We start from the raw sequence: 27,163 nt of genomic DNA on the forward strand, positions 1-27,163 counted from the left end.
GTGAAATTCTTCCTTAGATTTATCATTTCCCCTATTTCTCACTAACTATATTGAAAAAATTACTTCACTAACAATTTAATTAAATTAATAAGTTAATTCAAATGCCTTAAATTCCGCACCGATCAAACCGATACGAGTATTAAGAGACGGAAAGAATGAGTATATAAAAAAGTTCGTCAAACCAAATGGAGCAGAGTCTCTCCTAAATCCTAATAATTGAATAGAATAGCCCATCAACAATTACTCCTTATTACTTTCCCTCCAAAATTACCCATTTCCAGTTGTTTTTTACACCTCACTATTTTCTCTCTCCTCTGTCTCTCCTGTCTTCTTTGTCCTCTTCTTCATTGCTCACTCAAGCTCTCAACTTCCTCAATAATGGCGTACTCCTAAACCTTAACCCATTGAAACCCACTACCAAAACAAGCTCAAATGAATAAATTCTCAGATAAAATGAACCAATTTTACACTGTATTATTGCTTTTTTCTGTCTACCCATCACTAATTTCCCCTGTTTCATCTGCTTCTTTACTCTCCAATGGAAACCGTAGAGATGCCCAGAAATTGTTGAGCTTCAAATCTTCTCTCCTCAACCGAGAAATCCTTAAAAACTGGCAAAAGTCTACTGATCCTTGCAAGTTTTCAGGTGTTTTTTGCAACAATTCTAGGGTTACATCCTTAGATTTCACCTTTCTCTCTGTTTCAACTGATTTTTCCTCTGTTTCAACCCACCTTTTCTCTATTGACCTCCTAAATTCTCTTTCTCTTTCATCCTCCAACATTTCTGGGTCACTTCAAACCTTCTCTTCCTGCTCTTCTTCTCTCACACAAATTGACCTCTCCCACAACTCCATTTCTGGGTCCTTTATCGATTTGTCGCGGTTTTCGACCTGTTCTTCGCTTTCGAGTTTAAATATCTCCTACAATGCACTGGATTCTTCGAAAGATTTCAGGGGTGCTCATTTTGGGCTTTCCCTGAAAACATTGGATGTTTCTGGGAATCAATTATCAGGACAGCAAGTTCTTCCATGGGTGTTATCTCAAGGTTGTGAGAATTTGAGTCGCTTAATCATAAAGGAGAACAAACTTGAGGGGAGTTTTTCTCTCTCTTTGTGTTCAAGTTTGGAGTATATTGATCTTTCCTTCAATAACTTTTCAACTCGAATGCCTAATCTTGGGGAAGATTGCCTTAATTTGAAGCATCTTGATTTATCTTCCAACAAATTTGTTGGAGAGATTGAGAATTCACTACTTGGGTGTAACAGCTTGAGTTTCTTGAATGTGTCTAATAATCAGTTCAGTGGTGAATTTCCCTCATTGCCCTTGAACAGTATGGAGTTTCTCTACTTGGACAGCAACAATTTTCAAGGCTTGATCCCTCATAATTTTGCTGATGATGCTTGCTCAACATTGGTGGAGTTGGATCTGTCATTCAACAATCTATCTGGTATGATCCCTACCGGGTTCGAATCTTGCTCCTTGTTAGAAAATTTTGATGTTTCTAGCAACAATTTCACTGGGGATTTGCCTGTTAGAATGTTTCTTAAAATGGGAAATTTGAAGAAATTAAAGCTGGCTTTTAATCATTTTGTGGGTGTTTTGCCTGATTCTTTCTCCATGCTTACTGCCTTAGAATCCTTGGATTTGAGCTCTAATGAAATTTCTGGGAAACTCCCATCTGGGATTTGTCAAAATCCTCAAGGAAAACCTAGCAACTTGAAAGAACTCTCCCTTCAAAACAACTTGTTCATGGGTCCTATACCGCCTTCTATAGGTAATTGCTCTCAGCTTGTTTCACTTGATCTTAGCTTCAATTTCCTCACTGGGAGAATCCCAACTAGCTTGGGTTCTCTCACCCAGCTTAAAGACTTGATTATGTGGATGAACAAGCTTGATGGTGATATCCCATCTGAGCTTACATACAACCGAGCACTCGAAAATCTGATTTTGGACTTCAATGAGTTGACTGGTACCATCCCTTCTGGACTGATGAACTGTGCTAACTTGAACTGTATCTCATTGTCAAGCAACAAGTTGAGTGGAACAATACCACCTTGGATTGGTAACTTGAACAATCTAGCCATCCTCAAGCTTTCAAACAACTCATTCTATGGCGAAATCCCACCTGAGTTAGGGAATTGCAAGAGCTTGTTATGGTTGGATTTGAACAGCAATTTGTTGAGTGGGAGTATTCCTCCTGCCTTACCCAAACAGTCAGGGACAATTGGACTTAATGTTAAGAAGAAATATTGGTACTTGAGAAACTATGGAGGAAAAGGGTGCCATGGGACTGGGAATTTGCTCGAGTTTGCTGGAATAAGGCGCGAAGCTGTTAACAGAATCCCTACCATGTGCAAATTCCAGCAAATTTACCTTGGTCATACTCAGCCAAATTTTAATTACAATGGGTCCATGATTTTCCTAGACCTGTCTTATAACAATCTCCAAGGTGGTATCCCCAAAGAGCTTGGCACAATGTTCTTTCTCTGGATATTGAATTTGGGTCATAATAACCTCTCTGGTCAAATCCCTGAAGATCTTGCAGAGATGAAAAACATTGGTGTTATGGATCTCTCTCACAACCATCTTTCTGGCTCAATCCCACCGTCTTTAGGCAGTCTTTCTTCCTTGACGGATATGGACTTATCATACAATGATCTCTCTGGTATGATTCCTGAAACAGCGCAGTTTGAAACTTTCCCGCCTTCTAGATTCTCCAATAACACGGGCCTCTGTGGGTATCCCCTGCCAACTTGTAATAGAAGCTCGAGTGGAACCTCATCTCCTCATCGAAAACATGGGAGGAAGACTACCATTGCTTGGAATGTGGCAATGGGACTGTTCTCATCTCTATTCTGCATATTTTGGTTGGTCATAGTGGGGATTCAGCTGAAGAGGAGGAGAAGAAAAAAGGAAACTGTGCAAGATATATACATGGAGAATAACACAACTTCTGCTTGGAAATTTACCAGTAATCGTGAGGCATTGAGCATCAACCTTGCAACATTTGAGAAGCCTCTTCAAAAGCTGACTTTTGCTGATCTTTTATCAGCCACAAATGGGTTCCATGATGACAGTTTGATAGGCAAAGGTGGGTTTGGGGATGTCTACAAAGCTCAGCTCAAGGATGGGAGTGTAGTTGCTATCAAGAAACTGGTATATATGTGTGGACAAGGAGACAGAGAGTTCACTGCTGAAATGGAAACCATTGGGAAGATCAAACACCGAAACCTTGTGCCTCTTTTAGGATACTGCAAAGTAAGGGAAGAACGGTTGTTGGTCTATGAATACATGAAGTATGGATCCCTCGCAGATGTCCTGCACGATCCAAAGAAGGCCAAGATAAAGCTAAATTGGAGTGCGAGGAAAAAGATTGCGATTGGTGCAGCTCGGGGGTTAGTTTTCCTTCATCATAATTGCATCCCACACATAATTCACCGCGATATGAAATCTAGCAATGTTTTGGTTGATGAAAACTTAGAAGCAAGGGTGTCTGATTTTGGGATGGCTAGACTTATGAGTGCAGTGGATACTCATTTGAGTGTAAGTACATTGGCTGGTACCCCGGGATACGTTCCACCAGAGTATTACCAAAGTTTTAGATGTTCAAACAAGGGAGATGTGTATAGTTATGGTGTGGTGTTGCTTGAGTTGCTAACAGGGAGACAACCAACAGACTCAGTAGATTTTGGTGATAATAATAATCTTGTGAGTTGGGTGAAGATGCATACAAAATTGAGAATAAGTGATGTGTTTGATCCTGAACTGCTAAAGGAAGATCCAAATTTGGAAATAGAACTGTTGCAGCATCTGAAACTTGCATGTGCTTGCTTGTATGATCAGCCATCAAAACGGCCTACCATGATCGAAGTCATGACGATGTTCAAGCAAATACAAGCTGCTGACACAAAATCCATCAATACTGCAGAAGATGTAAGTTTTACTGCTACAGGCGGAAATGGAAGTATCAACACCCCAGTAGATGTGCAAGAGATGAGCATAATAGAAGTGCCTGAAGATATTGACAAGCATTAGCATTTTTCCCCCTGAAATATTCTTTGCAAACTCGCCCAAGGATCCGAAAAACAAGGAAGATGAAGGTAGTGTTGAAGCTCCACAAAATTTTTCCTATACATAATAAACTGTATTTATCATGGTTGGTAACTTTTTATTTCTCATTTTTATACGTAGGTGGCCATATTTTTTTTTTTTCAGTTCTTCTTTTCTACTTGATATTTTCCGTTTTTCGGAGGTCAGTTTGTAGTTTGTACATAATGAACTAGAGGTGCTAGTATTTTTTTTTTCTGTGAGAGGGTTGCACCAGTATGAGGTACAATCGTTATTGTTGCACCAATATGAGGTACAATCCTTAATCTTTGACCGTCTATTCTCGTTATTTATGAATGCGCTACATCACATACATTCACCAATACAGCCTCCTATAGTTTCCAATACTAAGCCCGAGTGCTGAGCCTCGCTCCAGAAGTAGAGCTAACTGCTATATCATCAAGCTGTCCAGTGTTTCTTTACAGCATATTTTGATGAAAATCATAAACTGTTTACTTCTATGGAAGTACTATTAAGAAATGAATCTTATCATTACTTTCAGAATGTAAATTAATGTGTGTAAATAAATTATTGGTTAAAGTTCGAAATCAACAAAAAGACCAGGTTGTATTATTCATAAAGAGAAGCAAATATGTATAGCCAAGAGATCGTCTAAAGACAATCTGATGGCTGCTCATATGAAATGTGCAACATTCAACTGTGAAATAAGCAGCCTCTCGTTTGACACTGTCACTTCAGAAAACGTTTTAGATGGAACACAGACTTCTGCAGGATCAAGCAACTGCGGTTACTTAAGAACTATTAGGAGACATGCTCAAACCAACTGAACCAGATAGTATTGAAGATTAAACTTCTATATTACTGTGTTTCAGTCAAGTTTTCTGTATCTGTTTATTACACTGCAACAGATTTACAGCCTCGTAAACTGTCAGAAACAACAAATCAGTAAACTATCCTATGCATTGTTTTGTATGAGCTTCAATTGGAAGACTTCATCTTCGCTACAGGGTTGAACTACTCTCGGAAATAAGCTTCAACCCTCCAAGCCAATTGGTAAGAGTATAGACTAGTAAAATTGTGAAGCAAAACCCTTTTGAACTAATATAATCAATTTCACCAGATTCAACCGTTCTATAGGCAATTACACTTCCCCCAAACTGTATTTTTAACATGAAAGTACAATTGTACAAGAAAGCCTACACAAAAAAGTCCTGTAAACTTCAAAATGTTATGTAACCTCGAAAATTAATCTCGAATTCTCGATACCCATTAAACCAGAACTGGGAAATTAGTCATACCAAAACTAAACTTTGGTTCCCATTTCATCTTCATCTTCATCAGGCTTAACAGACTGCTCAAATTCAGAATCCATTATAACCCCATCCATTATATGCAGCACCAGCTCACCTCTGTTAATATCAACTTGTTTTGCCCTAACCCTATTAACAACCAAAACCCCATCAAAATCCTTGGAAATATACAATGTAAATCCAGATACTGAATCATAAGATAATCCCTTTTCAATAGGGAGTGAGTTTGCATAGATCTTTCGAGGAATGGCCGAAAAACCTAGTACATGAGAAACCGTTGCATATGCATTATCCCACTCTTTTGGGGAAAAACTTTGGTTTGCCTTCAATCCCAAATCATGTTCAAAGGCCTTTTCAGAGGGCACAAACACTGTAAATGCAAGATCATTGGGTAACATTTCAATCATCATTTCCCCAAATTTTCCCAATTTCTCAAATTTTGAGGAATCATTATTCTGCCCAATTGGTAAATCAGGTAATTTATACATTGACATAATTACCACAATCATACAGCATATTGATACAAGCATTAACATGATCAAAATTGACTGATTGAACATCTTGCCTATCATCATAGTTCTTCAAAGGGAAATCAAATTCACTTCAACCTCAATACAGTAAAATTTGACTTGATTGAATGTTTTAAAATTGGTAAAATTTGAAGACAGATTATAATCAAGAATTAACTGAAAAAGATGCTTTCTTTACAGGGTATATTGTTTGAGGAATCAGACAAATGATTTACCTGATTTATTTATTTTTGGGACCTACTCCATACTTGTATGAAATAGAGCAATGACGTAGAGTCGATTAGATCATACCCGAGATTTAACCCACGAAGGTCGTACTCCGTATTCAATAACTAAAATTGATGGATAATTGAGAAAAACAAATGATGTCTTCTCTTTCCCCCGTACTAGAAGTTTGAGGACTAACTGGATAAGCACGTTTTCTTCCTCGGGCAAGGCGCCATAAAAACGTGTGTTGAGCATTACAAGTTTGCATGGGCTTTTAGCTAAATCAACCCTATTGAACCTCAATTAAGGTTATCAATTTATCATTACTTATCAAAGGATGAAATTTAGCCCATTTAATTGGGCTTTGGGCTTTACAATGAGTCCTCTAAAATTGTCAAGAAACTTGTCCTCCAGAAGTTATCAACGTCTACTTCAAATTGAGTTTGTTTTCCTCCTATTACTAGTTGTTGAACCGTGCGCTAACGCGTACGATCTCCCAAGGTATACAAATTTAGTTTGCAGAAATACGTTAAAGGCTGACATTTACAAATTTACGTTAAATTGTAAAGTTCGATTTGCATGTAATTAATAATAAGAAATCATACATACGTTTGCAATATTTGTGTCATTGATATTGTAGCATTCCACAAGCAACATTGATAGAAGAGACGAGAAGGCGGAGGAAACCTAGGTTAGAAAGAGTAATGGAAGAAATTCGGTGGAATGGGTCATTTGGTTGCCCGCAAAAGGAAGAAGAAAAGGCAAAAGAGAGAGAGGGGAAAAAAAGGAGATAAATAGTAGCAATACTAGATTATGTCCCGTGCATGCACGGATATTTTAAAATTATTGTTTGACCATATTTTTTATAAAATATTTCTTCTCTTAAACATAATGCATAATTAATAAATCTTGAACATATTCATATTTAATCATCTGATATGAAACTTTACGTTTTACATATTTTATATGCATAATATGCTAATTTGATCAAAATATTGACTAGATGTATTTTTTATTATTGATATACAGATTTGACAGTAATATTTCAATATAATGTTAAGCAAGTTATTATGTGGTATTTATTATTGTCTTATTTAGTAAGCCAATATTTTGTTTCCATACATAAATCATTTATAAAAACTGTTAAAAACTAAATAAATAAGTAAATTAGATATATTTTAGGAAATAGGCTTTTGGCGGGAAAAAATTGCACCAGGAAGTGACATGTGTCATTCCTGGTGTCTCTTTTAGTATATAGTAATAGATGACCAAGTGTATAATTGTCTCCATAATATTGATAAGAATAAGAAGAAAAAAAAAAATAAGGCACAAAATCAGGGTAAAATAGTAAGTGCATTATTTGGATCAAACAAAATTCTAATACAAAATCATAATTATTGTGGATGAGATCTGACAATGATGAATACGCTCTTGCACACCAGTATTTGATACAACCTTCCACGATATGTTCTTTCAAACTGGAGTAGCTTTGATATTGAATTAAATCTGATCAAGTTGATTGTAGACGTAAAATTGACATATGTCTTAACATCGCACTAATCTTTATCAGTAATCAACTTTTCCTGCAAAATTAAAAACGTAGCTCAAAAATCTCACAAGGAGAGAGATAAAACCAAGGATATAAACCAGGACTTTGGTAGAGAAACTCTCCAATAGGGAGAGAATGAAGTATTTATTTTAGACAAGAAATCAAAACTACTCGTAGTCTCGTAGTAAAAACAAATGGTTGGTGGTGGCCCCTATAATATCATTGGTTTTGAAGAAAGAAGAGCGAGAAGACTAAAAAAGAGAGGAGAACAGTCGGCAAGAGTAGAGCCAAATAACAGGACTTTATGTAACATAAACATTAAAATTATTACTTTTAATTTTATTCATACATAGTAGTTTTAATATGAAAAAGATGAAAGAAAATATATCATATTTTTTCATCAGAACTCATGGTATTATACATACGCGCTTGTGTGCTTTGGGTGCACCATGCTGACTGTATGGTATGCACCCGTGTCCAAAAAATACATGAAATTGATTTAGATTAATGTAAAATACAAAAATATTGTTGATGATAATGTTTTTAATAGAGTTTAGTAGTTAATTAATTAAACATCAATTCAAGTAAGTGACAATATTATAGATAAACTAGGTCACGTCCCGTGCAATGCACGGATGAGACTAATTTTCTTTTACTGTTCTAAATAATTTATTTAAAAGAATTTTTAGGTATCATTCTCTTTTGAAATTGAATAATATCAGTAATCGTAACCAAACCCGTACCCTCGATCCATCAAAGTTTTTGGATATGGTATTGATTTGATAACCACATCATTTATAATACCCTATTTTCTAAACCGGAAACATAGTTGGCTTTCGGGTTTATAAGTAATTATGTTGAACCCACCTTTAGCACTTGTTTTAAATAAAATATTTAATAAATAATTTTTTTGTTTGGGTATGGTCTTATAATAACACATGCAGAGTAATTTATTTATTTATTAATTATTGTAGGTGAAGAGTATAATAAAAATTTTGAAAATTTTATATGGAAATCAAAACAATATTTTGCTATTTTGATATTATAGAATTTCCGTAATAGCTTACTGTGTATATAATAGAAACAGTATATCAAAAAAATTGTGATTTTTTTCCTTTCCTAATATATATATATTCTTCAAATCAACATTAATATTTTTTTTTATCCTTGTTGTAATACATGAAATTATAATTTATTTTTTCATATGTACTTCCATTATAAAATAGAAGGAAAGAATAAGAAAAAAAAAAAAAAAAAAAAAAATCAGAAAATCAAATATTTTAAAAGATTCTTTAGTTAAAATATTTTTTAAACAAACTAAGGAAAATTAATTTCAATTAAAATCAGATTTTTTAAAAGATTCTTTAAAATATGACGAAATTTTTTCAGCGGAAAAAAAAGGGAAGAAAAGGGAAAAAATATTAAGGGCTCACCAGAAAATGACACGTGTTATTCCTGGTGTATCTTTTAGTATAGAGTAATATATTAATCATGAATGTGGACTACAAAACAAATTTTGATAATCCAAAATTGTACTACTCATTTATAAAAGTCACGTCTTTTTTGGTTGGTATGTATACAAAATTGTACACCTCACAAACGTCTCTCTGATTTCATGAAAAGAAGTTAAATAAAGGTACAATAATAGATAATTAATCATCAATGTGGAAAATAAAATTTCTAATCCAAAACCGTACTAATTTATAAGTCACGTCCTTTTTGGTTTATATGTATACTAAAGTTGCACACAGTACCTTAGAGGTGAGCACAATAGGGTACCCTGTTAAAATTTCAAGAACCGGAATCGGAACCTGTTGCAACAGGTTCCTGAAAATGGGAACCGGAACCTGTTGCAACAGGTTCCTGAAAATGAGAATCGGAATCATAACCTGTTCCAACAAGTTTCGATTCAGGGTACCCTGTCATTTTAAGAATTTAAATAAATTATTGCTAATTTATTGAGAAAAAAAAACTACTTTATGGTTTAGGCTTCGATAGTTTTATAGCTTGGGCATAAATTGTAATTTTATATTTATATTTTCCAAAAACTAGCTTGCATTGTTTCATATTTTAGGCATATGAAGCATTTTTTAAGGCTCGAACCCTTATTTTGGGTAATTCATATTAGAATTGGTGTGTACAAGGTACCCAACAGGGTACCCATTTCGAAAAATTGAGAACAGGAACCTGTTGTAACAGGTTCCCAATTTTGTTACCCGAAACCGGAACCTGCACAACAGGTTTCGATTCCGGTTCCGAAACCGCAGGTTCCTAACAGGTTTCTGTTCCGATTCAGGGTATCCTGACTTTTTGCTCACCCCTACCATACCTCACAAATGCCTCTCTTATTATTATTTTTTTTTTTTTAAATATACATTTATCAATAAATTAATCATCAACGTAGATTACAAAACAAAACTTCTAATCCAAAATTGTACTAATTTATGCAAATTGCATCATTTTTTAGTTGATATGTATAAAAATTATACACCGTACCTCACAAACGTCTCTCAAGTTCAATTAAAAAAGTTGAAGAAAGGTACAATTTAGTTTGGATTGTTTATGTTGTACACTTGTACTACAAGGTGGGTGATCCATTGTTATAGGTTCCAAAAACCTAAATTGTTTTGAGGTTTCCCTCCAAAACATGTAGGGCATACGGCATAACTACAAGCTTGATTGGAGGTGGTTGAAAAAGAAGCTTAATAATTACGATGGCATATGGGCCACCCATGGACTACATGTAGTGGCCCATTTTCAAGGCTGTACGAATGTCTTGTCCTTTCCTTTCAATTATAATTGGGTCAGTCTGTTTGCTACCTACGGATATATAGTACTATCAACTTTCTCACTTTTATGGGCCAAAGCCCAAAATAAAATACATCAAATATGTGTAAATATTATTATGTCTCCCAACCAATTATAATTCAATAAGTCATCAATTATCAATTGTTGGATAACAAAAATAATCACTCCTTTTTTGTTTTTTTATTTATTAAAAAAATAAAAACAAGATGGGCTCAATAGAAGTGTTATCTCCACCTTCCAATTACACAAGATTAGAGTTTAATTTTAGTTTTTCACCTTTATTTTATTTTATTTTAGAGGGAAACGTTATGCAAGAATTTTAAGATCATGCATATAATAATACGTATATCATTGTTCAGTGTGATTTAAAATAAATAGCAAAAAAGGCTATAAAAATACGGAGTACTTTTTGCTAACACGTTTATCGTAGTTACATGAACACCATATAAAGAGCGTGTAAGGCATGATCATGAATTCATGATTCATGATGTCGTTAACGCATTTTAAATTTACTTTGGCGCAAATTAAAAAGGACACATCAAATAACAACATCTTAAAATCTAGCAATATTTCCAATATCGTGACGTGATTTATTATTCTAGCATAATATCCTTGACATCCCAAATGTTATTCGAGGTACAAATTGTCATGTTTAACTATACTAGAATAATTTGTCTAGTTTTCTACTTTTATATTAGACCACAAGACTAAGTTTAGATAACTATGACTAAATCAGATAAAATAAATTTAGATAAAATTAGCGATATGAACCTTAAATTTTAATAATAGTATAAATTAAGTTAACTTACTTTTTCACATTCAGCTATGAAACACATGTCCAAATCCATAAAACAATCAATTTGTATCATGTTATCATTGGACAATTCTTTATGATATGAAATCTAAGGAAACTTTGGTCCAAAATGAAAGATATGATCAATTTCCACCAAAGTATAGTTAAATCCTATGGCGACAAGTAGCAAAAAGGTGTCCCCACAAAGCCAAAAACATTATGATCAAAATGCCCACCATGGTGGGTAATAAACATCCAAGGCCCCCCTTTTAACCTTAAGGACCAAACAATTTTAATTTAATACTATTCATTACTTTCCATAGAAAAGTATGATTTGTACTAAACAATTGATTGGGTGACACAAGATGACCCATGAATTTAAAGGGAATACAAACAATAAGTTTTATTTATCTTCCATCTTTTAGAATTCTTCCCATTTTTTGTTTTGATTCGTTTCATAACTCTTTGCGATTTCATTTTATTATAATTTTGTTTAAAAAGTATTATTGAATATCCCTAATTTGACCTATGATCTGTATGTGAGGGCATGATGCTACCATTAGTGGAAAACTCTTCATTTGCATCGCCGTATTTGCGTCACACTTTTAAACACGCGACGCAATAGTTGAATTTTAGTCTGAAATTTGTTCATTTGCGTCGCAGTTTAATTTTGAGCGACGCAAATTACTGATTATCTTTAAAGTAAGTCAATTGCGTCGTTGATTTATTAAACTGCGACGCAATATTAATTAATTTTGCGTCGCAGATTAATAAACCAGCGACGCAGTTGACAGATAGAAATATATTCAGTCAATTGCGTCGCTGATTTATTATTCTGCGACGCACTGAGTTAGTCGTTGAAATTCTTTTTTCGATTTACCTTTTTTTTCCATTCACACATGTTCCGCCTACCTTCCTCCATACCTCTCTTTCTCTCTCATCCCCTTCATTCCAAAGCTTGAAACCTCAACAGTCAAAACCTCTCTTTCTCCGCCACCCTCCTCGTCCAGTTGAAGGCTCCTACAACATTCTCTCTCCTCAAAAATTCCAATCACTATAATTAAGACCGAAAATTCCAAAATCCTTGAAAAGAGCTCTGCGAAAATAACAAGAGGACAAACGCTAGGTTCCGGCGCGACGATGAAGGCGAAATATCGAAGCAGTATGAATGGTTTGCCGTTCCGGTACTTTCTCTCTCTCATACCCTAGCTCCGAAGTTTATCATGTTTTGCCCCTTTCTTATGTTGATTTTGGTGAACCTAGGGTTTTAGTTTTTTGTTATCTATTGATTTAAGATTGTTTTCCGGTGAGTCGTCAAATCTGCATCTTATTTCTTTGGCATCAAATTGTATGGTTTTATATAGCAACAGGTACAATACAGATTCGTTCAATATTAGGGTTTTGGATGAAAGTTCTGGTTTAAATTGTCTTTTTTAGAAGCTGGTAGCGTAATTGAGGAAATTTATATCCACTTTACTTGGTGATTCGTATACATTTAGGGTTCATGGTTGGGAATTTTAGGTTTAATTTGTTGTTTGATTGAATTTTGGGAAATTCGGAACTAGTAAATTTCACTTCAATATTCGTTAATAATGTAGAACTCTATGTAGATTATGTATTAAGATGCTTAATTTGAGTTTAATTTCCAGTTAGTACGAGAATCTGATTATTAGCTATAGTTTGTCAGTATTTGAAGTGTTATGCGATTGATTTCGAGTGTTTAGAAACTTAATATTTGGTTGTTATCTAATTGTGGAATTATTGACACTTGTTTTTTTAGGGTAATTGAAATTATTGCTTAATTTTATGGTAATGAAATGGTTATGCAATTATATGGCTGTGAATATAGGAAATTACATGAGAAGTTTGATGCAGAAGCTTTAAATTCTACTCATATTGGTGGATTCTGTAAAACCCATATTTCAGGGTTGTTTTTATTTTTGTGGATGGGATATTTGACAGATTCTAGTATCTCAATATCGAACCCTAATTAGAAATTTGACATGCTTTTAATTCAATTATGTTATGTGGAGATTCTAGACAACCGTCATTTGCGTTCCAGAGATGTTCTTATGGTTAACAAACTTATGTAAGTATTTGCATTTTGCAGATGTCTAAGATGTGCAACGAAGCAGCATACGGGGGTAAGTGCAAGCTTTCCGGCTTTGTACAGTTTATTATTACACTAGCTGTTGGTGCCTTCTGTAAACTTGGCTACTTTGTTAATTAAGTTTGTACTCGACACATGACAGCTGCTGTAGCTGGTTATTTATTCTGTTATTGAGTATGGAGCAAATAGAGTTCGTGGAACCAATGATTGGTTAATTTCTGAGCTGATAATACAATTTACCTATTTTATGAAGACAATGCTATATAATGTAAGCTATGTGGCATTATATTCTTCCTATAATAACTTGCATTACCTAGTGCCATAAGGCCCATAATATGAATCTAGGGTAGATCTCAACTGATTGTGTACAAAAATTTGCAGGAAAGGAGCCGATCGTTCGTAACTTTAGTGAATGTTCCCCAGAGGCAGATGATTCTCACAAGTCTATAAGAGAGGTAGAGCTGGTACACCAAAGAAGCTAGCAGTTCCTAACTCTTCAATGAAACAGGCATCCAGAAGTGGTAATCCTCTTATTTAATGAACTTCTGCCTTGATGTTGCTCAAGAATTCTTTCTGTTTAAACTTTCAATTATTGGTATAATTTTTTCATGGATGAATGTTTAATATGGTATCTGGTAGAACTATCACTATCAACCTTGATTATGTTATTAGTGAAAAAATAGTTCTCCTGATCATGAAAAAGAAGAAATGGTAACGAACAAGAGTCCTAACCGTTTAGCAAGCTGGTATGCTTTGAAATTTCGCATCAAAGGATCTTGGTAATATCTTCAAACCAATGCACCTTACTTTATTTGAATGTAATAAACAAGACAAAGTGGACCATGTTACTAGAAAACGGACATTGAATCACAGAAATCATGTAACAACTCAACTTTGTTAATTACTACTTCCAAGTTTTAATAATTCGGGAACAAGACCATACCAAAATTATTCTTTTATAATCTGCTTCTCACCTTTTAAAATCTTTTAGTTAGTGGGTTTGTAAATGAATTACATACAGTGTAGATGTATAGTAGTGTATTTTTATGGAGATACAATGATAGACTACTCATCCTCTGTTTCCTTTGCTTGTTGGGTGCGGGTCAACGAAAACCTGGGAATACCGTTGATCATATACAACTGAATTCTTTCTAAAGTGACTGCTAATGTTAATGGAGAGAGTCATATTACAATATATGAGGTCCTTGGGAAAACCACCACCATTTTTAATAAATATTTTTCATCAATTAATAAGTCCACTTTAGTATACAATGCATCTTTATATGTATTTTATTTATAGTTAATAACTGTTGTTATCTGTATTATGTTCGCCTTGTTCGGACTGCCAACTATTTAAGCCAACCATATGTATTCCTCTTGGGTTTGAAAACTTCATTTTTGCCTAAAAATGACCTAGAACGACCCAATTAGCCTTAAATGTGAAATAATAGATTGTAAAGAGCCTTAGAAAGTTGTAAATATGCATGGATTCGAGCACATGTATAATTAGTTTATTATTTACCTAAGAAGCAAGTTTTTCAAAATTATAACATACAATGTGATAGAAATTTTACTTGTGTTATTTATTTTAATGCATTTAGTGTGCTCAACAACCGGGATCACTAGATTGTGGCTACTACGTCATGCGTTTTATGTACGACATAATAATGAATCATGGTAATAGTCAAGATCTTACTCAGGTATGTTCTCATAAACTACGTACTTTATATAATAAATTGAAGTACACAAAACTATTATATTGATCGAACGTTGATAAATTGAATTATTTACACTTTTAGGATTTTTCAAGAACATTGCCTTATTCACCGGAGGAGATTAATGAGGTGAAAGATTTTTGGGCAGATTACTTCATGAACAATGTCGAATTTTTAGCTTAATTTGTAATATGAACTCGATCTCTAGCTAGCTACGTACCTTTTGTAATAATTTTATGTTTGTTGTAACATGTTGGTTGATCTATGACGAATTTCCAACTAAAATATTAAAAAACAATTTTTTTTTTTAAAAAAATAAGTCATTTGCCACGCACGTTAGCTTAATGTGCGAGGCAAATGACTTAATTTTTTGGCGCCTGAAAGTCATTTGCGTCGCACATTAAGCTAATGTGCGTGGCAAATGACTTTTTTTTTGGCGCCCGAAAGTCATTTGCGTCGCACATTTAGCTAATGTGCGTGGCAAATGACTTTTCAACATGGTGCCTGAAAAGTCATTTGCCACGCACATTTGCTTAATGTGCGACGCAAATAAGGGTCATTTGCGTCGCACAAATGTGCGACGCAAATGACTTTTAGTCATTTGCGTCGAGAGCTTTTGCCACGCACGATGTGCGACGCAAATGTGCTTAAAAGTGCGATGCAAATGACCCTTTTTCCACTAGTGTACATACCTTATAATTTTGTTAAAAAAGTATTATTGAATATCTCTAGCTTGACCTATGATCTGTATGTGAGGGCATGATGCTACATACCTTATAATTTTGTTAAGAAAGTATTATTAAATATCCCTAACTTGACCTATGATCTGTATGTGAGGGCATGATGCTACATACCTTACTATATGTACGAAAAAGTTTAATGTGTGAGGTTATATTAAGTATAAAATGTTTGTAGAACGGAAGAAATAGTTAATATATAGTGGTTCGCATGCACATTCATAAATCTAATGAGTTTTATTTAGAGCATTTAGTGATCATATGATGCGTGGTACTTGTTCTATGAGTTGAAGCATCCATTTTATGGTGGAAAACTTGAAAGCAAACACTTCAATGATCTAAAGAGGCTAGATTAATTTCATTAGAATTAATAATTATTGAAAGAAAATTCCATAGCTAGATTTGGATGAAATCCAAGAAAAAGGAGCTTTATGTGAAAAAGGCAGTTGCATTATCCATTTGATAATTTATTTATTGTAATTTTGATTAATAAATTAATCAATTAATTACCCCCACATTTGATTTATAGTCATACAGAAGAAGACAACCACCATAATAACATAATTACCCCCCACATTAATAATTGGAATCAAATAATAAAACCACGTGAATAATACTCGTACCGTCGATCAATTAGTGGGCATGAATTCACTCTTTATCGTTTTTCCAACTTGTATTAGTTAAATCATGTTTAGAGTTAGAGGAGTGATAAGACTGCGCTTCTTGTTGTTGCGCCAACATTAAGCTGCTAGCTACCTCGACTCAATGTCAACAAATGATTCTACTCCTTGAATTACAAAATGGAACTCCTTTTATCTACAATTATGCTAAACCTTTTAGAGGGACGGAACTAAAAATACAACTTTACAAAATATTTTACGCGGTGAGCTCAGGACTATATTAAAAATATGTATTTGCGTATGCTTGTAAGGAATAAGGAAAACTATAGATTATCTCGGTCTTTTGGCGAGTTCGTCATACAGAAAATATACAACATTTTCTGATAGTGTGTTTAATTCACGTAGTATTGAAAGATAGCAAAAATAAAATAAAATAAGAAGTTATTGAAACTCAAATAATAATAGTTCCCAGCTTCTCATGATGACATAATTAGTACACAACTAATTGTTTTTATTTTATTTAATTAGTAATTAAGTACAAATACAACTAATTGTAATTGCCTAATGACTATCAATCAAGACTAATATTAAAAATGGCTAATCACTATCAATCAATGCGCCACCCTATAATTAAAATAAAAAAAATAAAAGCTACTTGGGTATGCTAGGATGCACCAAAGTATCTAGTGAAATAGTGCTTTAAAGATTATCTAATGGTGTTACCTTTTCTAAATATTATAAGGCCCTAAAATCTAAAAGAAAAGTAAACTTTTTTTGTTCTTGCTTGTTTCTTTTGACTCTTCTTTAATCCATGGATTAGAAGTTGCATTATAGAAGTATACCTTACTTTAAAGTGTGTTATGTCAAGTGACTCAAGTGTAATTGTGTACCACTTTTGATTCCCATATTATCTAAGCACCTGAACAACTAATATGCGGATCGGAGAGCGAGAGTTTGTCAAAAAAGCACGCCTCAATTTTCTCTTTGCGACCGTGGTATGAATTAACATGGTCCTGGCCCGAACACTGGCCCATACCTTGTGTCTAGCCTGTATTCCTTATGCTTTAGGCTTTAATAGGCTCAACTCACGCCAAGCCAACTAGTTTCGTATCATGTTGTGCTTGAATGTTCAAAATAGCGGCCAAGACACAACCCAAACTTCATGTGCATTCATATTATACTTTCATGTTTAAGTCTAATTTGATCTTATTTATGTACGACAACTCGACAAGCACATACAGTCCAGGCAGGGGCGGTGCCAGTAAGGGTTCAGTGGGTTCAACTGAATCCTTACTGGACAGGAAAAATCATTATATACTATTAACCTCTGTAATATTTCACAAATTAACCAAGTACCTCAGTGGTTTTGAGACAACATCCTGCAGCAAAGGTCAAGGGTTCGGTTCCCTGTAGTTGCACTATTTTTTTTGTTGCTTGTTTTTTACCAAATTAATGACCAGTGGAACCTCTAACACCTCAAAATGAACCTCTAATACAAGAACATGAAAACTTGTGGAGTTCAATTATAGTTATTTTTAGGTTTATTGTAATAGAACAAGTGTACCTCCGAATGGTTAATTGTAAAATGAATATCGGATTATACGTTTGAAAATTCCGAACCCTTATGCATAGAATCTTGGCACCGCCACAGAGTCCAGGCACAATCCATGACCTGGGTTTGTCAAGCCGTGCTGGCGTGCTTTTCCATATCCATCACGTGTCGTCTTTTTCGTGTTAGTTTGTGTTCTACCTTTAATCGGTCGACCCAATGTCATCTTTAGGTAGAGAGGGTAGTAAACTTTTTATTATTTAGGCAATGTACGAGTACTCAAGTAGTAAAACGAACATGGATGGCAGTACGCCACGCCGACAGGACTAGAGATCGGTCATTGATTCGGTCCAAAGCGCGCAAAATGTGCATAATTGTCTAAGAGGTTGGATTACGGAAGTTGAGTACGTACGTACGTAAACTAAACAACAAACATGGAATGATGCATGAAATACACAATTAAGATGGTTCAAGTAGTTGCGCAAGTGGAGTAGTAGCTAGTTTGTCACAGCAAGATCGAAGTTGCTCAGCTCCGACATAATTTTATGGGTCATGAATCGTTGAGACGTGATGACAGCTTGCTTCATTTCCACTAGGCACTAGCTAGCAACCATAATCCTGCTGCATTGCATGTATCTGCATTTTCATCATCAACCATAAACCTAAGCTACTCATTTCATTAAATTAACATAACTAATTAAATATTCTTTCATCAAATCAGAATATAAATGTAATTGCGATCTGTACTTTTGTTGTCAGTAAAAACAAACAAAGGAAGTATCCGATCACCTTAAATGCCGGTGTCGAACCCTCGATATTTGGGATCTGTTTGGTGTGGTGTAGAACGTTTTCAGTGAAAAATGATTTAAACTAGTTTTCTTTTGTTTGGTTACTTAAAAGAAAATTAATACTCCGTAGAAAAAAGAAAATGGGGGAAGATTGAGGGGAAGAAGGGAGGGGGAGGTAAGGATCGGAAAAAAGGTGAAAAATGTTTCTCTAACTTTCAAATGGAAAAGTTTTTCTACCTTTGAGAGAGTTATGGCAAATTGTTTTCCATCTTTTGCCAAGCCTAACAACGTAAAATGATTGAAAAGGGTGAAATTGTATTTCATGAAAACGTTTTACACCCTATCAAACGGAGCTTGTGACATGGGTGTGGACACTTGGACACTTTATTTTGGACCAAAATCATGCAATTTTTTCACAAATCAAATAGACGTGTCAGGTGCTTGGACATGTACCCGTGTCCGACATGGCGAATCCAGATAACATAGATCATCTTTAAACTGAAGATCAAGAGTTGATCGAGACATCTGAGGGTGGCAATTCGAGTCAACAAGAGTTGTGAAAAAAAAAATCATAAATAGTGTAAAGATTGATATTACTATGTATTACTTCTGTTTTAAAATTATCTTTACACTTTCCGTTTTAGTCCGTTTTATAATGTTCTTTACATTATGCTTTATTCTATTTTTGGACATGAAATTTTACTACCTTATCCTTCTTACCCCACAATATTTACAATTTCACACTCACTTTCTCTTACTTAATTTATTCATTCATTTTTTTTTTTCTTACACTCACCAATCTTTTTACACATTTTTCTTATTTTATCCATATTTTATTATATTCAACCAACTTTTCTAATTTTATATTAATATTTGTACAAATAGTAATTGTAAAGATCTTTGTGAAACGGATGTAGTACATGATAATAAATGGGGATGAATTCGAATCTTTTAAGTTAATTTGGTTCAGGTCGGATTCGATTCCCCTCAGTAACTTTCGGTTGAATTCGAATCGGGTTATCGGGTCGGATAAGAGATTGTCCCACATCTAAAGCACGCTATGTATAACTGTATATATGGCACATTGGCACGCAGTGCATGTCTTCTGGGGTAATATGATGGAAAATTTTGAGATGGAAAGCGATAAGTGGGAATTAAAAAGACGACAATAGAAGAGGCAAAAATGGGAAAATGGGAAGCAAATAATATAGAAAGTGTATGCATAAATCAGTTGTTGAAGTAACAAATATGACCCCAGTTAATAAAATGGATTATAGCAATATCATATCAATATCATAATTCATAACATATGGACCACTTATGTCATTTAAATGATCGGATGATAAGGTAAAGGTTGATGCATGCATAGTACATGCATGAACCTACAAATTTTTATTGTTAGGTATTCTAATGATCGACTAAAGGCCATACCTTTAATGATTTGATATAGGCATATATATTCAAGTATATATTGCCAATTGCTATTCAGTTCTAATAAATGTCTACTGACCACCAGTTTCTGTTCCTTTTGTCCTCTCCTCAGCTCTCTTCCTACACTACGACACTACGTAGAGTAGAACAATCCACGGTTTATACACTCTTTTTTTCGAGTCTGGATTTTCTAGAATTTTAGTGAAACTCTACAAGATAGAGGTGTATCTAAACCATATATTTTAAAATCAATCGTCCATATTAGTGAGAAGGGGAAATCAGTAGGGGATATTGATTAGAAAAAATAGGGAGGTTTTGGAAAAATAATATATGAGCCATTGGTTTTTCATTCAATGGTCGATATTTCTCAAACTCTACCTAGTATAGTTATTTTAGAACTCTAGAGTATCTAAAACCCCTTTTTCAGAGCATCTATAAAATTACTCTCTACGGAGTATACTATGACCTTACAATCTCAAAGTTAAAGGGAATTGAACTATGGATCTTTTACCAAATTGGCTACTTTGATAATTTTATTTACCAAAATGGCTATTTTAAAATTCTATTTCCCAAACTAGCTAAAATATATTTACCAAAATGACTATTTTGACTTTGATGCAACAAATAACAATCTTTAAACCAGTTGGACTTTTTATTTACTTATAGAATACCGGTCTGGGTTTTTTTTGTTTCCCACTAGCAAGCACTCCAGTATTTATTTTTGAGTTCATTTTTTTCAGATGAACCATTTGTTTTGATACTAGCTGTGAAGTATACTAGATAGTCGACATAACATCAACCCAAAACTTAAATCACAAACTAAGGGAGCTATCTTTCTTCCAACATGTAGCATATTAATTCGCAAGAACAAGATCAGTCAAGTCCAGAGCTATTTGTAATGCAGTGAATCAATTTTCATAATTCAAGTCACCCCAAATAGAAGAGAATTGAAACAATTTTTATAAAATTTCGCCGACTCCAAACACGATTAGCAAATTTCAGAATGTTTTATATAACCTGCATCCTAGAAATAGATTCGATAACTAATCAAAATTGAGAAAATTAAGTACAGTTGAATAAAATTAAGTCTCCAATATGCATGGAAAATGGGGACCTGTAAAAAAATTTTACATACTTATCAATTTTTCTTTTATAATCTTCAGTGAAAAAATTAAGTTTAGAAATACCAATAGTCAATTGGGAGGACTCCATAGTAGCAATGACGGTAAGAACCCAAGAATATAAAAACTACAAACCCAAAACAAAAATAACCCCAACTTGGTTCATTATTAAAAAGACATAAACCAAACCAGTTCACAATTAGAAAAAAAAAACCCAAACCAAAATCGGTAAATTGTTTTTTGTTAAAAGTCAAATTTGTGGCTAGTTTGGGAATTAAAATTTAAAAGTAGCTATTTTGGTAAATACAATTGTCAAATTAGCTATTTTGGTAAAAGATCCTTGAACTATCTGCATTAATTATGACCGCTTTAACCGAAGGGATCCCCTTATCTTTTTCCCCTTCTATTAAAGTGTTTAGCTTGCTAACATATATGAGTTGGGTTAACCTGAGAGGGATCCAAGACTGATAAAATCCTTAATTCTTCGTTTTTTTAAAAATTACTCGGTGTAGTAAATAAAAAATATTACGTACACCGACCTGTATATCATGTTAAAGTTTTATTTCTTACTCAAATAAGCACTACTACGTACTCCGTATATGAAGGACAATCGTTAATTATAGTCGATGTATTATTTTCTCATCTCCCAATGACATAGTGTTTTAAACTGAGATTTTCTGTATCCATGTATGAATTTAATTTTTTCCATTTGTATCGTCGTTTTAACTTTTAACTCATTCAAAATTACCGTTTTTCTTTCTCATTTTCCAATTCTTTCAGTTCTCTGTAGGAAAATGTCATTAACTCTGGTTTTTTTTTCTTATAAAGAAACTCTTTTTATTCACTACAAAAAATGGTACCATTAACGACGGGAGATCTCGTCGTTAAAGGCCAATAATCGTTGATTAATGACGGGATTTCCTGTCGCGAACCTGTCATAAAAGGGGCCGTGTAAATGGAAAATCCCGTCGGTAACCCGTCGTAAAAGACATTTGTGATGGTTATTCCCGTCTTTGTTTGGTTGTAAGCCCCGTCTTTAACGATACAAATTCTTGCAGTGATTGTAAGGTACTCCATGTTTATCAACATCATTTTAAGTGACCAACTACTTCTATTTCCAAAAATTGCTTGCATATGTAGTACCTGCCGTCGAAAACTGCCCTATACCAAGTTTTGTCCTACCAATTTAAATCTGAGGACATTTGGTGGGAAATACTTGTATTATGGGACCTTTCCCTTATGTCAGGAGTTATGACTTATGAGAATATCAGAATATATAAACGCATCGAATAATATTAATACATACATACAAATATTTAATTAAGACTATGGTAGGCAATTTGTAAAAGAATAATTAAGAAAAAGGACAACACGTAGTATTAGGACTGTTAGGTAGTACTGAGCTATCATGATCGCTCATTCCTTGTTTTGTTAATTATATAGTTTTAGAAGTGATAAACAGGATTATGTAGCCAATTACACCAAGTTTTGCATCAATTCAATGAATCATCACTATATGCCTTATCAAGTGGTGACATTTTATTCTTTTGCTAAAAAATTGGGTTTATTGAGTGTGAAGTCCCACCCACAATCCCTCCCCCCCCCCTCCTTAAATATCATGCAAGTCGGTGAATACCATGTTAACTAACTTAGTTCGTTAAAGTTTTGGAAATTAATATTATTGTAGACCATGTTATGTAATGTTATCTACGTCATTGCCCTTATTACTCTCCTTATACACTACATGTGTAGGTATTCATGGTACGAAAACAATAATACTTTTTTTTAATCATGTGCAATACTAAAATTATGTTATATTAAAATTTCGAAAACGATAAAGGTCGCAACATGCGACCTTTAAGCCGTGTCACAATGATGACATGACATGCTTATGTGTCATGATTTAAATTGGAAATTAAAATATTTAACTTATATAATCTATTATACATGTTTCAAATAAAGGTAGAAAAATCTTAATATTCTAATTTATTTCCTTCTTTATATCGACTACCTTATTTATATATTTTCATAGTAAAAATATTGCATTGATAATAAATATATTCTGATGACTCATAACTTAAGTGACGCCTATATGTACCAATTAAACTCCGACACGTAAGATTGCGACAACTAAATGTTTTCGCAACTTGCGACCTTTAAAATTTACAACTAGTTTCTTTGGCAGGATGTTTCAAACATATGACCAATCGCACAAAGACCCTTAGTTTTAACCACTAAGCCAAAACATTATTAATGAGTAAACAGTCGGATATAATTGAATTGAATTGTTTCCATTTTTAAGGATTAGTAGGGAGAAAGAAATAGATAGGCCAGGGAGCAAGCCCAACTGCCCAAGTGCACAACATACTCCTAATAGTGACAATGTAACATGCATGCTGAGTGCTGACATTCCGTCGCATAATCTGTTATTGGTAATGAGATGGGATAGATTAATAATTAAGATTTTATACAATTATATATCCCACTAAAATTCTTAGATGTGAGGCTTAGTACTTGTAATTTGTAGTCTGGTACCGCAATTCCGCAAATATATATGTATGACTTGTTTCCCAAGTGCGGACCTTACCTTCAAAGGGAATTGTTAAGGAACTCTCTTCCACGTAGATCGATTTATATATATGTCATGAATCTACTCCTGGGTGAGTGGGTGGTGCTTAACAAATACGGAGTACCAAGTAGGGATCTAATTCAAGTCTACATCGGCATCTTTGGTGGATAATTCTATCAAAACAAAAATATTTTAATTCTTCCTCTGTTTTTTTTTTACACCATTTGAGATGCACCCAAAACATTAAGAAAGAAAGTAAAGGTAGAGAATTAATGTTAGGTATTAATGATAAATATAAAAACACATACGTAGTATAAGGGTAAAATGAGCATTTGGTTTGAAAACACATGTGAATGTTTAGTATAAAAGAAAAGGGTGTAACTAATTAATATTCCGTATGCAATTTCCACAAAAGGAAAACGGAAGAAATAACAAAAATATTGATATTTACCACTTTATATATACTCACTTTTGAAACTTAACACCTTATATGATATTTTTTTAAATTGCTACCGTAAAATTTCAAAAAAAATTAAAATTATCAAGTTTCCGTTATATTTTAATTAATTTTCCTATCTCTTTTCCTTAGAAACCATTATTTCACTCATTTTTTCATTATACTTTTCAATTGATAACACAAATCTCAATTTTCACAACGAAATTGAAATAAATGAAGGTGTAAACATTCAATTACAAAGGAAAGGTGGGAAGGAAATCGTGGAATAAATAAAGGAGATTCTTTAACACGGAGGGAAATAAAGAAGCAATGCACATGAAATGTGCCATGTGCTCCTCATTTTCATGGCATTTAGTCTGCTTACCCGGATTGAGTTGATCCGAGCAGGATTCCAGCTTGATAGGGCAGTTTATTTTACCTATCTAAAAAACATGAAATGGAGAGAAAAATCCAAGAATAAAATGTCAAAGTTAATAGAAATATGAAATGAACGTGCATATGGTAACGAAAGATTCCAAGATAAGGAATCGAAGAAGTAGTTGAAGTGATGATGGGAAGCTATCAGCATCAGTAAGCACTAAGCAGAGGTAGAATTTGTATGCATTTGGGTGTTGTGGAGAATGAATGCGGCTAGCTACACATATTTAGTTCAAAGAACATGAAACATTTGAAACCCAAATACCATGAACATTGTACAATAAACCAAAATTGCCCCTCTTTAAAAATAGCAAATTAATTAAAGTTAAAACTGGCATTTTTATTGTTGTTTATTTTGACTTAGTTTGTGATACACTCATGCAATTGCAGGCTAGGTACTTAGATAGTTAAGGTGCAGGTAATAATAGAGATCGAGGAATACGAGCTGCTTTCGACGTCAGAAAATAGCAAGCTTAGTAATAGACTAGTGGTAGTTATTACTCCCTCCGTTTCTTTTTGTTGTATCCGTTTCTATTTTAAGCGTTCCATATTGTTGTATCCATTTAGAATCTATTCTATTTTTGGACATACATTTTATCCTAAAATACCCTTACATTTCTATCTAATTACCAAAATACCTAAATATTCTACCCATATTTCCACCTAATTTTCCCCACCCATAATATTTAATTCTTTTCCCTTCCCCATATACCCACTCTTTCACCTCCTTTATCACCCATCATTATCACTCCTCTCTCTTACCTTATTTCTTTATTATTTTCTCACTCCTTTATTTATTATAATCTCTTACACCCAATCATTTCTCTTACACCCAATCATTACACTTATACCCATACAAACCAATATTCCAATTTTCTTAAAAAACCACACCAGATTCCAAATGGATACATCAAAAAGAAATGGAGGGAGTAGTTAATAGGGGGAGTGTATATTAGGTTCCACGAATGTTGCCTTTTTATTCTTCTCTTATTCACTGAATTCTTTCTTCCCATTCGGCCTAGCTACCTCACCTCGTTAGGTTCATCTTTTTTTTTTATTTCTTTTTTTTGTCTTAACTAGTCAACGTATTCATTTTTTTAATTGTTGTTATTTTGTACTCTCTCTGTACGGGTATGCTACCAGCTAGCAGATATCACTTTTACCCGTCTTGCTAAAAGAATAACAAAACCCGCAATCGGCCCAGTATCTCCTGGTAATTCCTACCGTCTGGCCGAGTGTAGCCCCGGGTCTAATATGGGTAAAGTCAACGGGTCGCTATCCAAAGGGTAGGCCCCGAGAAATCCGTACACCCGACCCGTTCCTATATATATGGAGCGCATTTATGGAAAAAGGTACGCAATCCCAATCATTTCATCAAGCCTAAAAACATATATCTCATCATCTCTGACTTTGGCATCGGAGGGGGGATCCTTAAATCACCTCCGAGGCTAGTTTTATCCTTGTCTTATGTGCAGGATCGTATCACGAACTCGAAGTTATCCTATCAACTCGGCCTCTCCAATCGTTCTTTTCCCATACCGGAACAATTGGCGCTAGAAGGAGGGGACCTCCCAACCTTATGAAAACAACCACCATGGATACCTATGCAACCAGTCATAAAAAACCCAAGAAAAACACCAGCCTTTCCCAAGCGGTGGCGACCACCTCCACTGCTACAAATACACAGCTTGGTCAAGTTGGCCAAGTCACTCCCATACCCAACACAATAACCAACCCTGCTCCCAAAACACTCAAGTCCCAAATAAGCATTCCCCCAGGGTTTGAAGACCGGAACAAGGTTATCGTGGAAGACGAAACGTCCTTGGAGGGAAGAACGCAGAACTCCCCAAGTCCCCCACCTATCCAAAGTAGCCTGTCGGCACTGTCTCAAAGATTCACACCACAACAACTCCTGACGGCTTCGGCAGTCATGAAGGCGATGGCTGAGTTATCTTCAGGAGATAGGGAAGGAGGTCAGGCCGTTATTGTCGGTTCCCAACCCAGCCAAATGCCCGTCCGAAATCTTTACGAAAGTCTGGAGCAAGAAGTAATGCTGCCAGTGCAACCTGAACCCAGGAAAATTCACCGCGAGCCGGTGAGAGAAAGGAGACACAGTTCCAGGCATAGAGAGAGATCTGCCAGACGTCACCAATCGGCTTCTGAGCGAGCAGAATCCACCCCGGCTGGCAGAGAACCCACGCCCTACCAGGAGGGGTATATCGTACAATCTCCCCAGCCTGGGTGGGACAGAAGTGAAAGGTATATGCCCTATCCCGAGCCGATGAGACGCACCATTCATCCCAAGGACTCCCCCTTGTGCAGGGGCATCCTTGAGCAGCCCATGGAGAAGGTAAAAATGCCTACTTGTAAATACAATGGAACCA

The 27,163-nt window shown here is 34.6% G+C and overlaps 2 protein-coding genes and 1 long non-coding RNA gene across 4 annotated transcripts; 2 read left to right on the forward strand and 1 right to left on the reverse strand.

The window, feature by feature from the left end:
* Positions 1–222: 222 nt before the first annotated feature.
* Positions 223–4,387, forward strand: LOC110802202 (systemin receptor SR160-like). The gene has a single exon (XM_022007638.2). It carries the CDS (start codon positions 433–435, stop codon positions 4,033–4,035), a length of 3,603 nt encoding a protein of 1,200 aa, XP_021863330.1. The 5' UTR covers positions 223–432; the 3' UTR covers positions 4,036–4,387.
* A 757-nt stretch (positions 4,388–5,144) lies between these two features.
* LOC110802185 (uncharacterized) lies at positions 5,145–6,390 on the reverse strand. Its single transcript, XM_022007619.2, has one exon. The coding sequence runs from the start codon at positions 5,951–5,953 to the stop codon at positions 5,372–5,374; it is 582 nt and encodes a 193-aa protein (XP_021863311.1). The 5' UTR covers positions 5,954–6,390; the 3' UTR covers positions 5,145–5,371.
* A 5,666-nt stretch (positions 6,391–12,056) lies between these two features.
* On the forward strand, positions 12,057–15,388 carry LOC130466116 (uncharacterized). 2 transcript variants are annotated; one of them, XR_008926136.1, is made up of 6 exons: positions 12,057–12,449; positions 13,376–13,409; positions 13,518–13,643; positions 13,757–13,896; positions 14,977–15,075; positions 15,175–15,388. It is a non-coding gene; the product is annotated as an uncharacterized lncRNA (long non-coding RNA). The 2 variants fall into 2 exon arrangements; XR_008926137.1 differs by lacking the exons at positions 12,057–12,449; positions 13,376–13,409; positions 13,518–13,643 and having other exon boundaries at positions 13,680–13,896.
* Positions 15,389–27,163: the final 11,775 nt, after the last annotated feature.

The sequence above is a fragment of the Spinacia oleracea genome, chromosome 1, assembly GCF_020520425.1.
Source record: "Spinacia oleracea cultivar Varoflay chromosome 1, BTI_SOV_V1, whole genome shotgun sequence".
Classification (NCBI taxonomy): Eukaryota; Viridiplantae; Streptophyta; class Magnoliopsida; order Caryophyllales; family Amaranthaceae; genus Spinacia; species Spinacia oleracea.

Coding starts and splice junctions, on each gene's coding strand:
- LOC110802202 (XM_022007638.2), top strand. CDS start 433: ATGAATAAATTCTCAGATAAAATGAACCAATTTTACACTGTATTATTG.
- LOC110802185 (XM_022007619.2), bottom strand. CDS start 5,953: ATGATGATAGGCAAGATGTTCAATCAGTCAATTTTGATCATGTTAATG.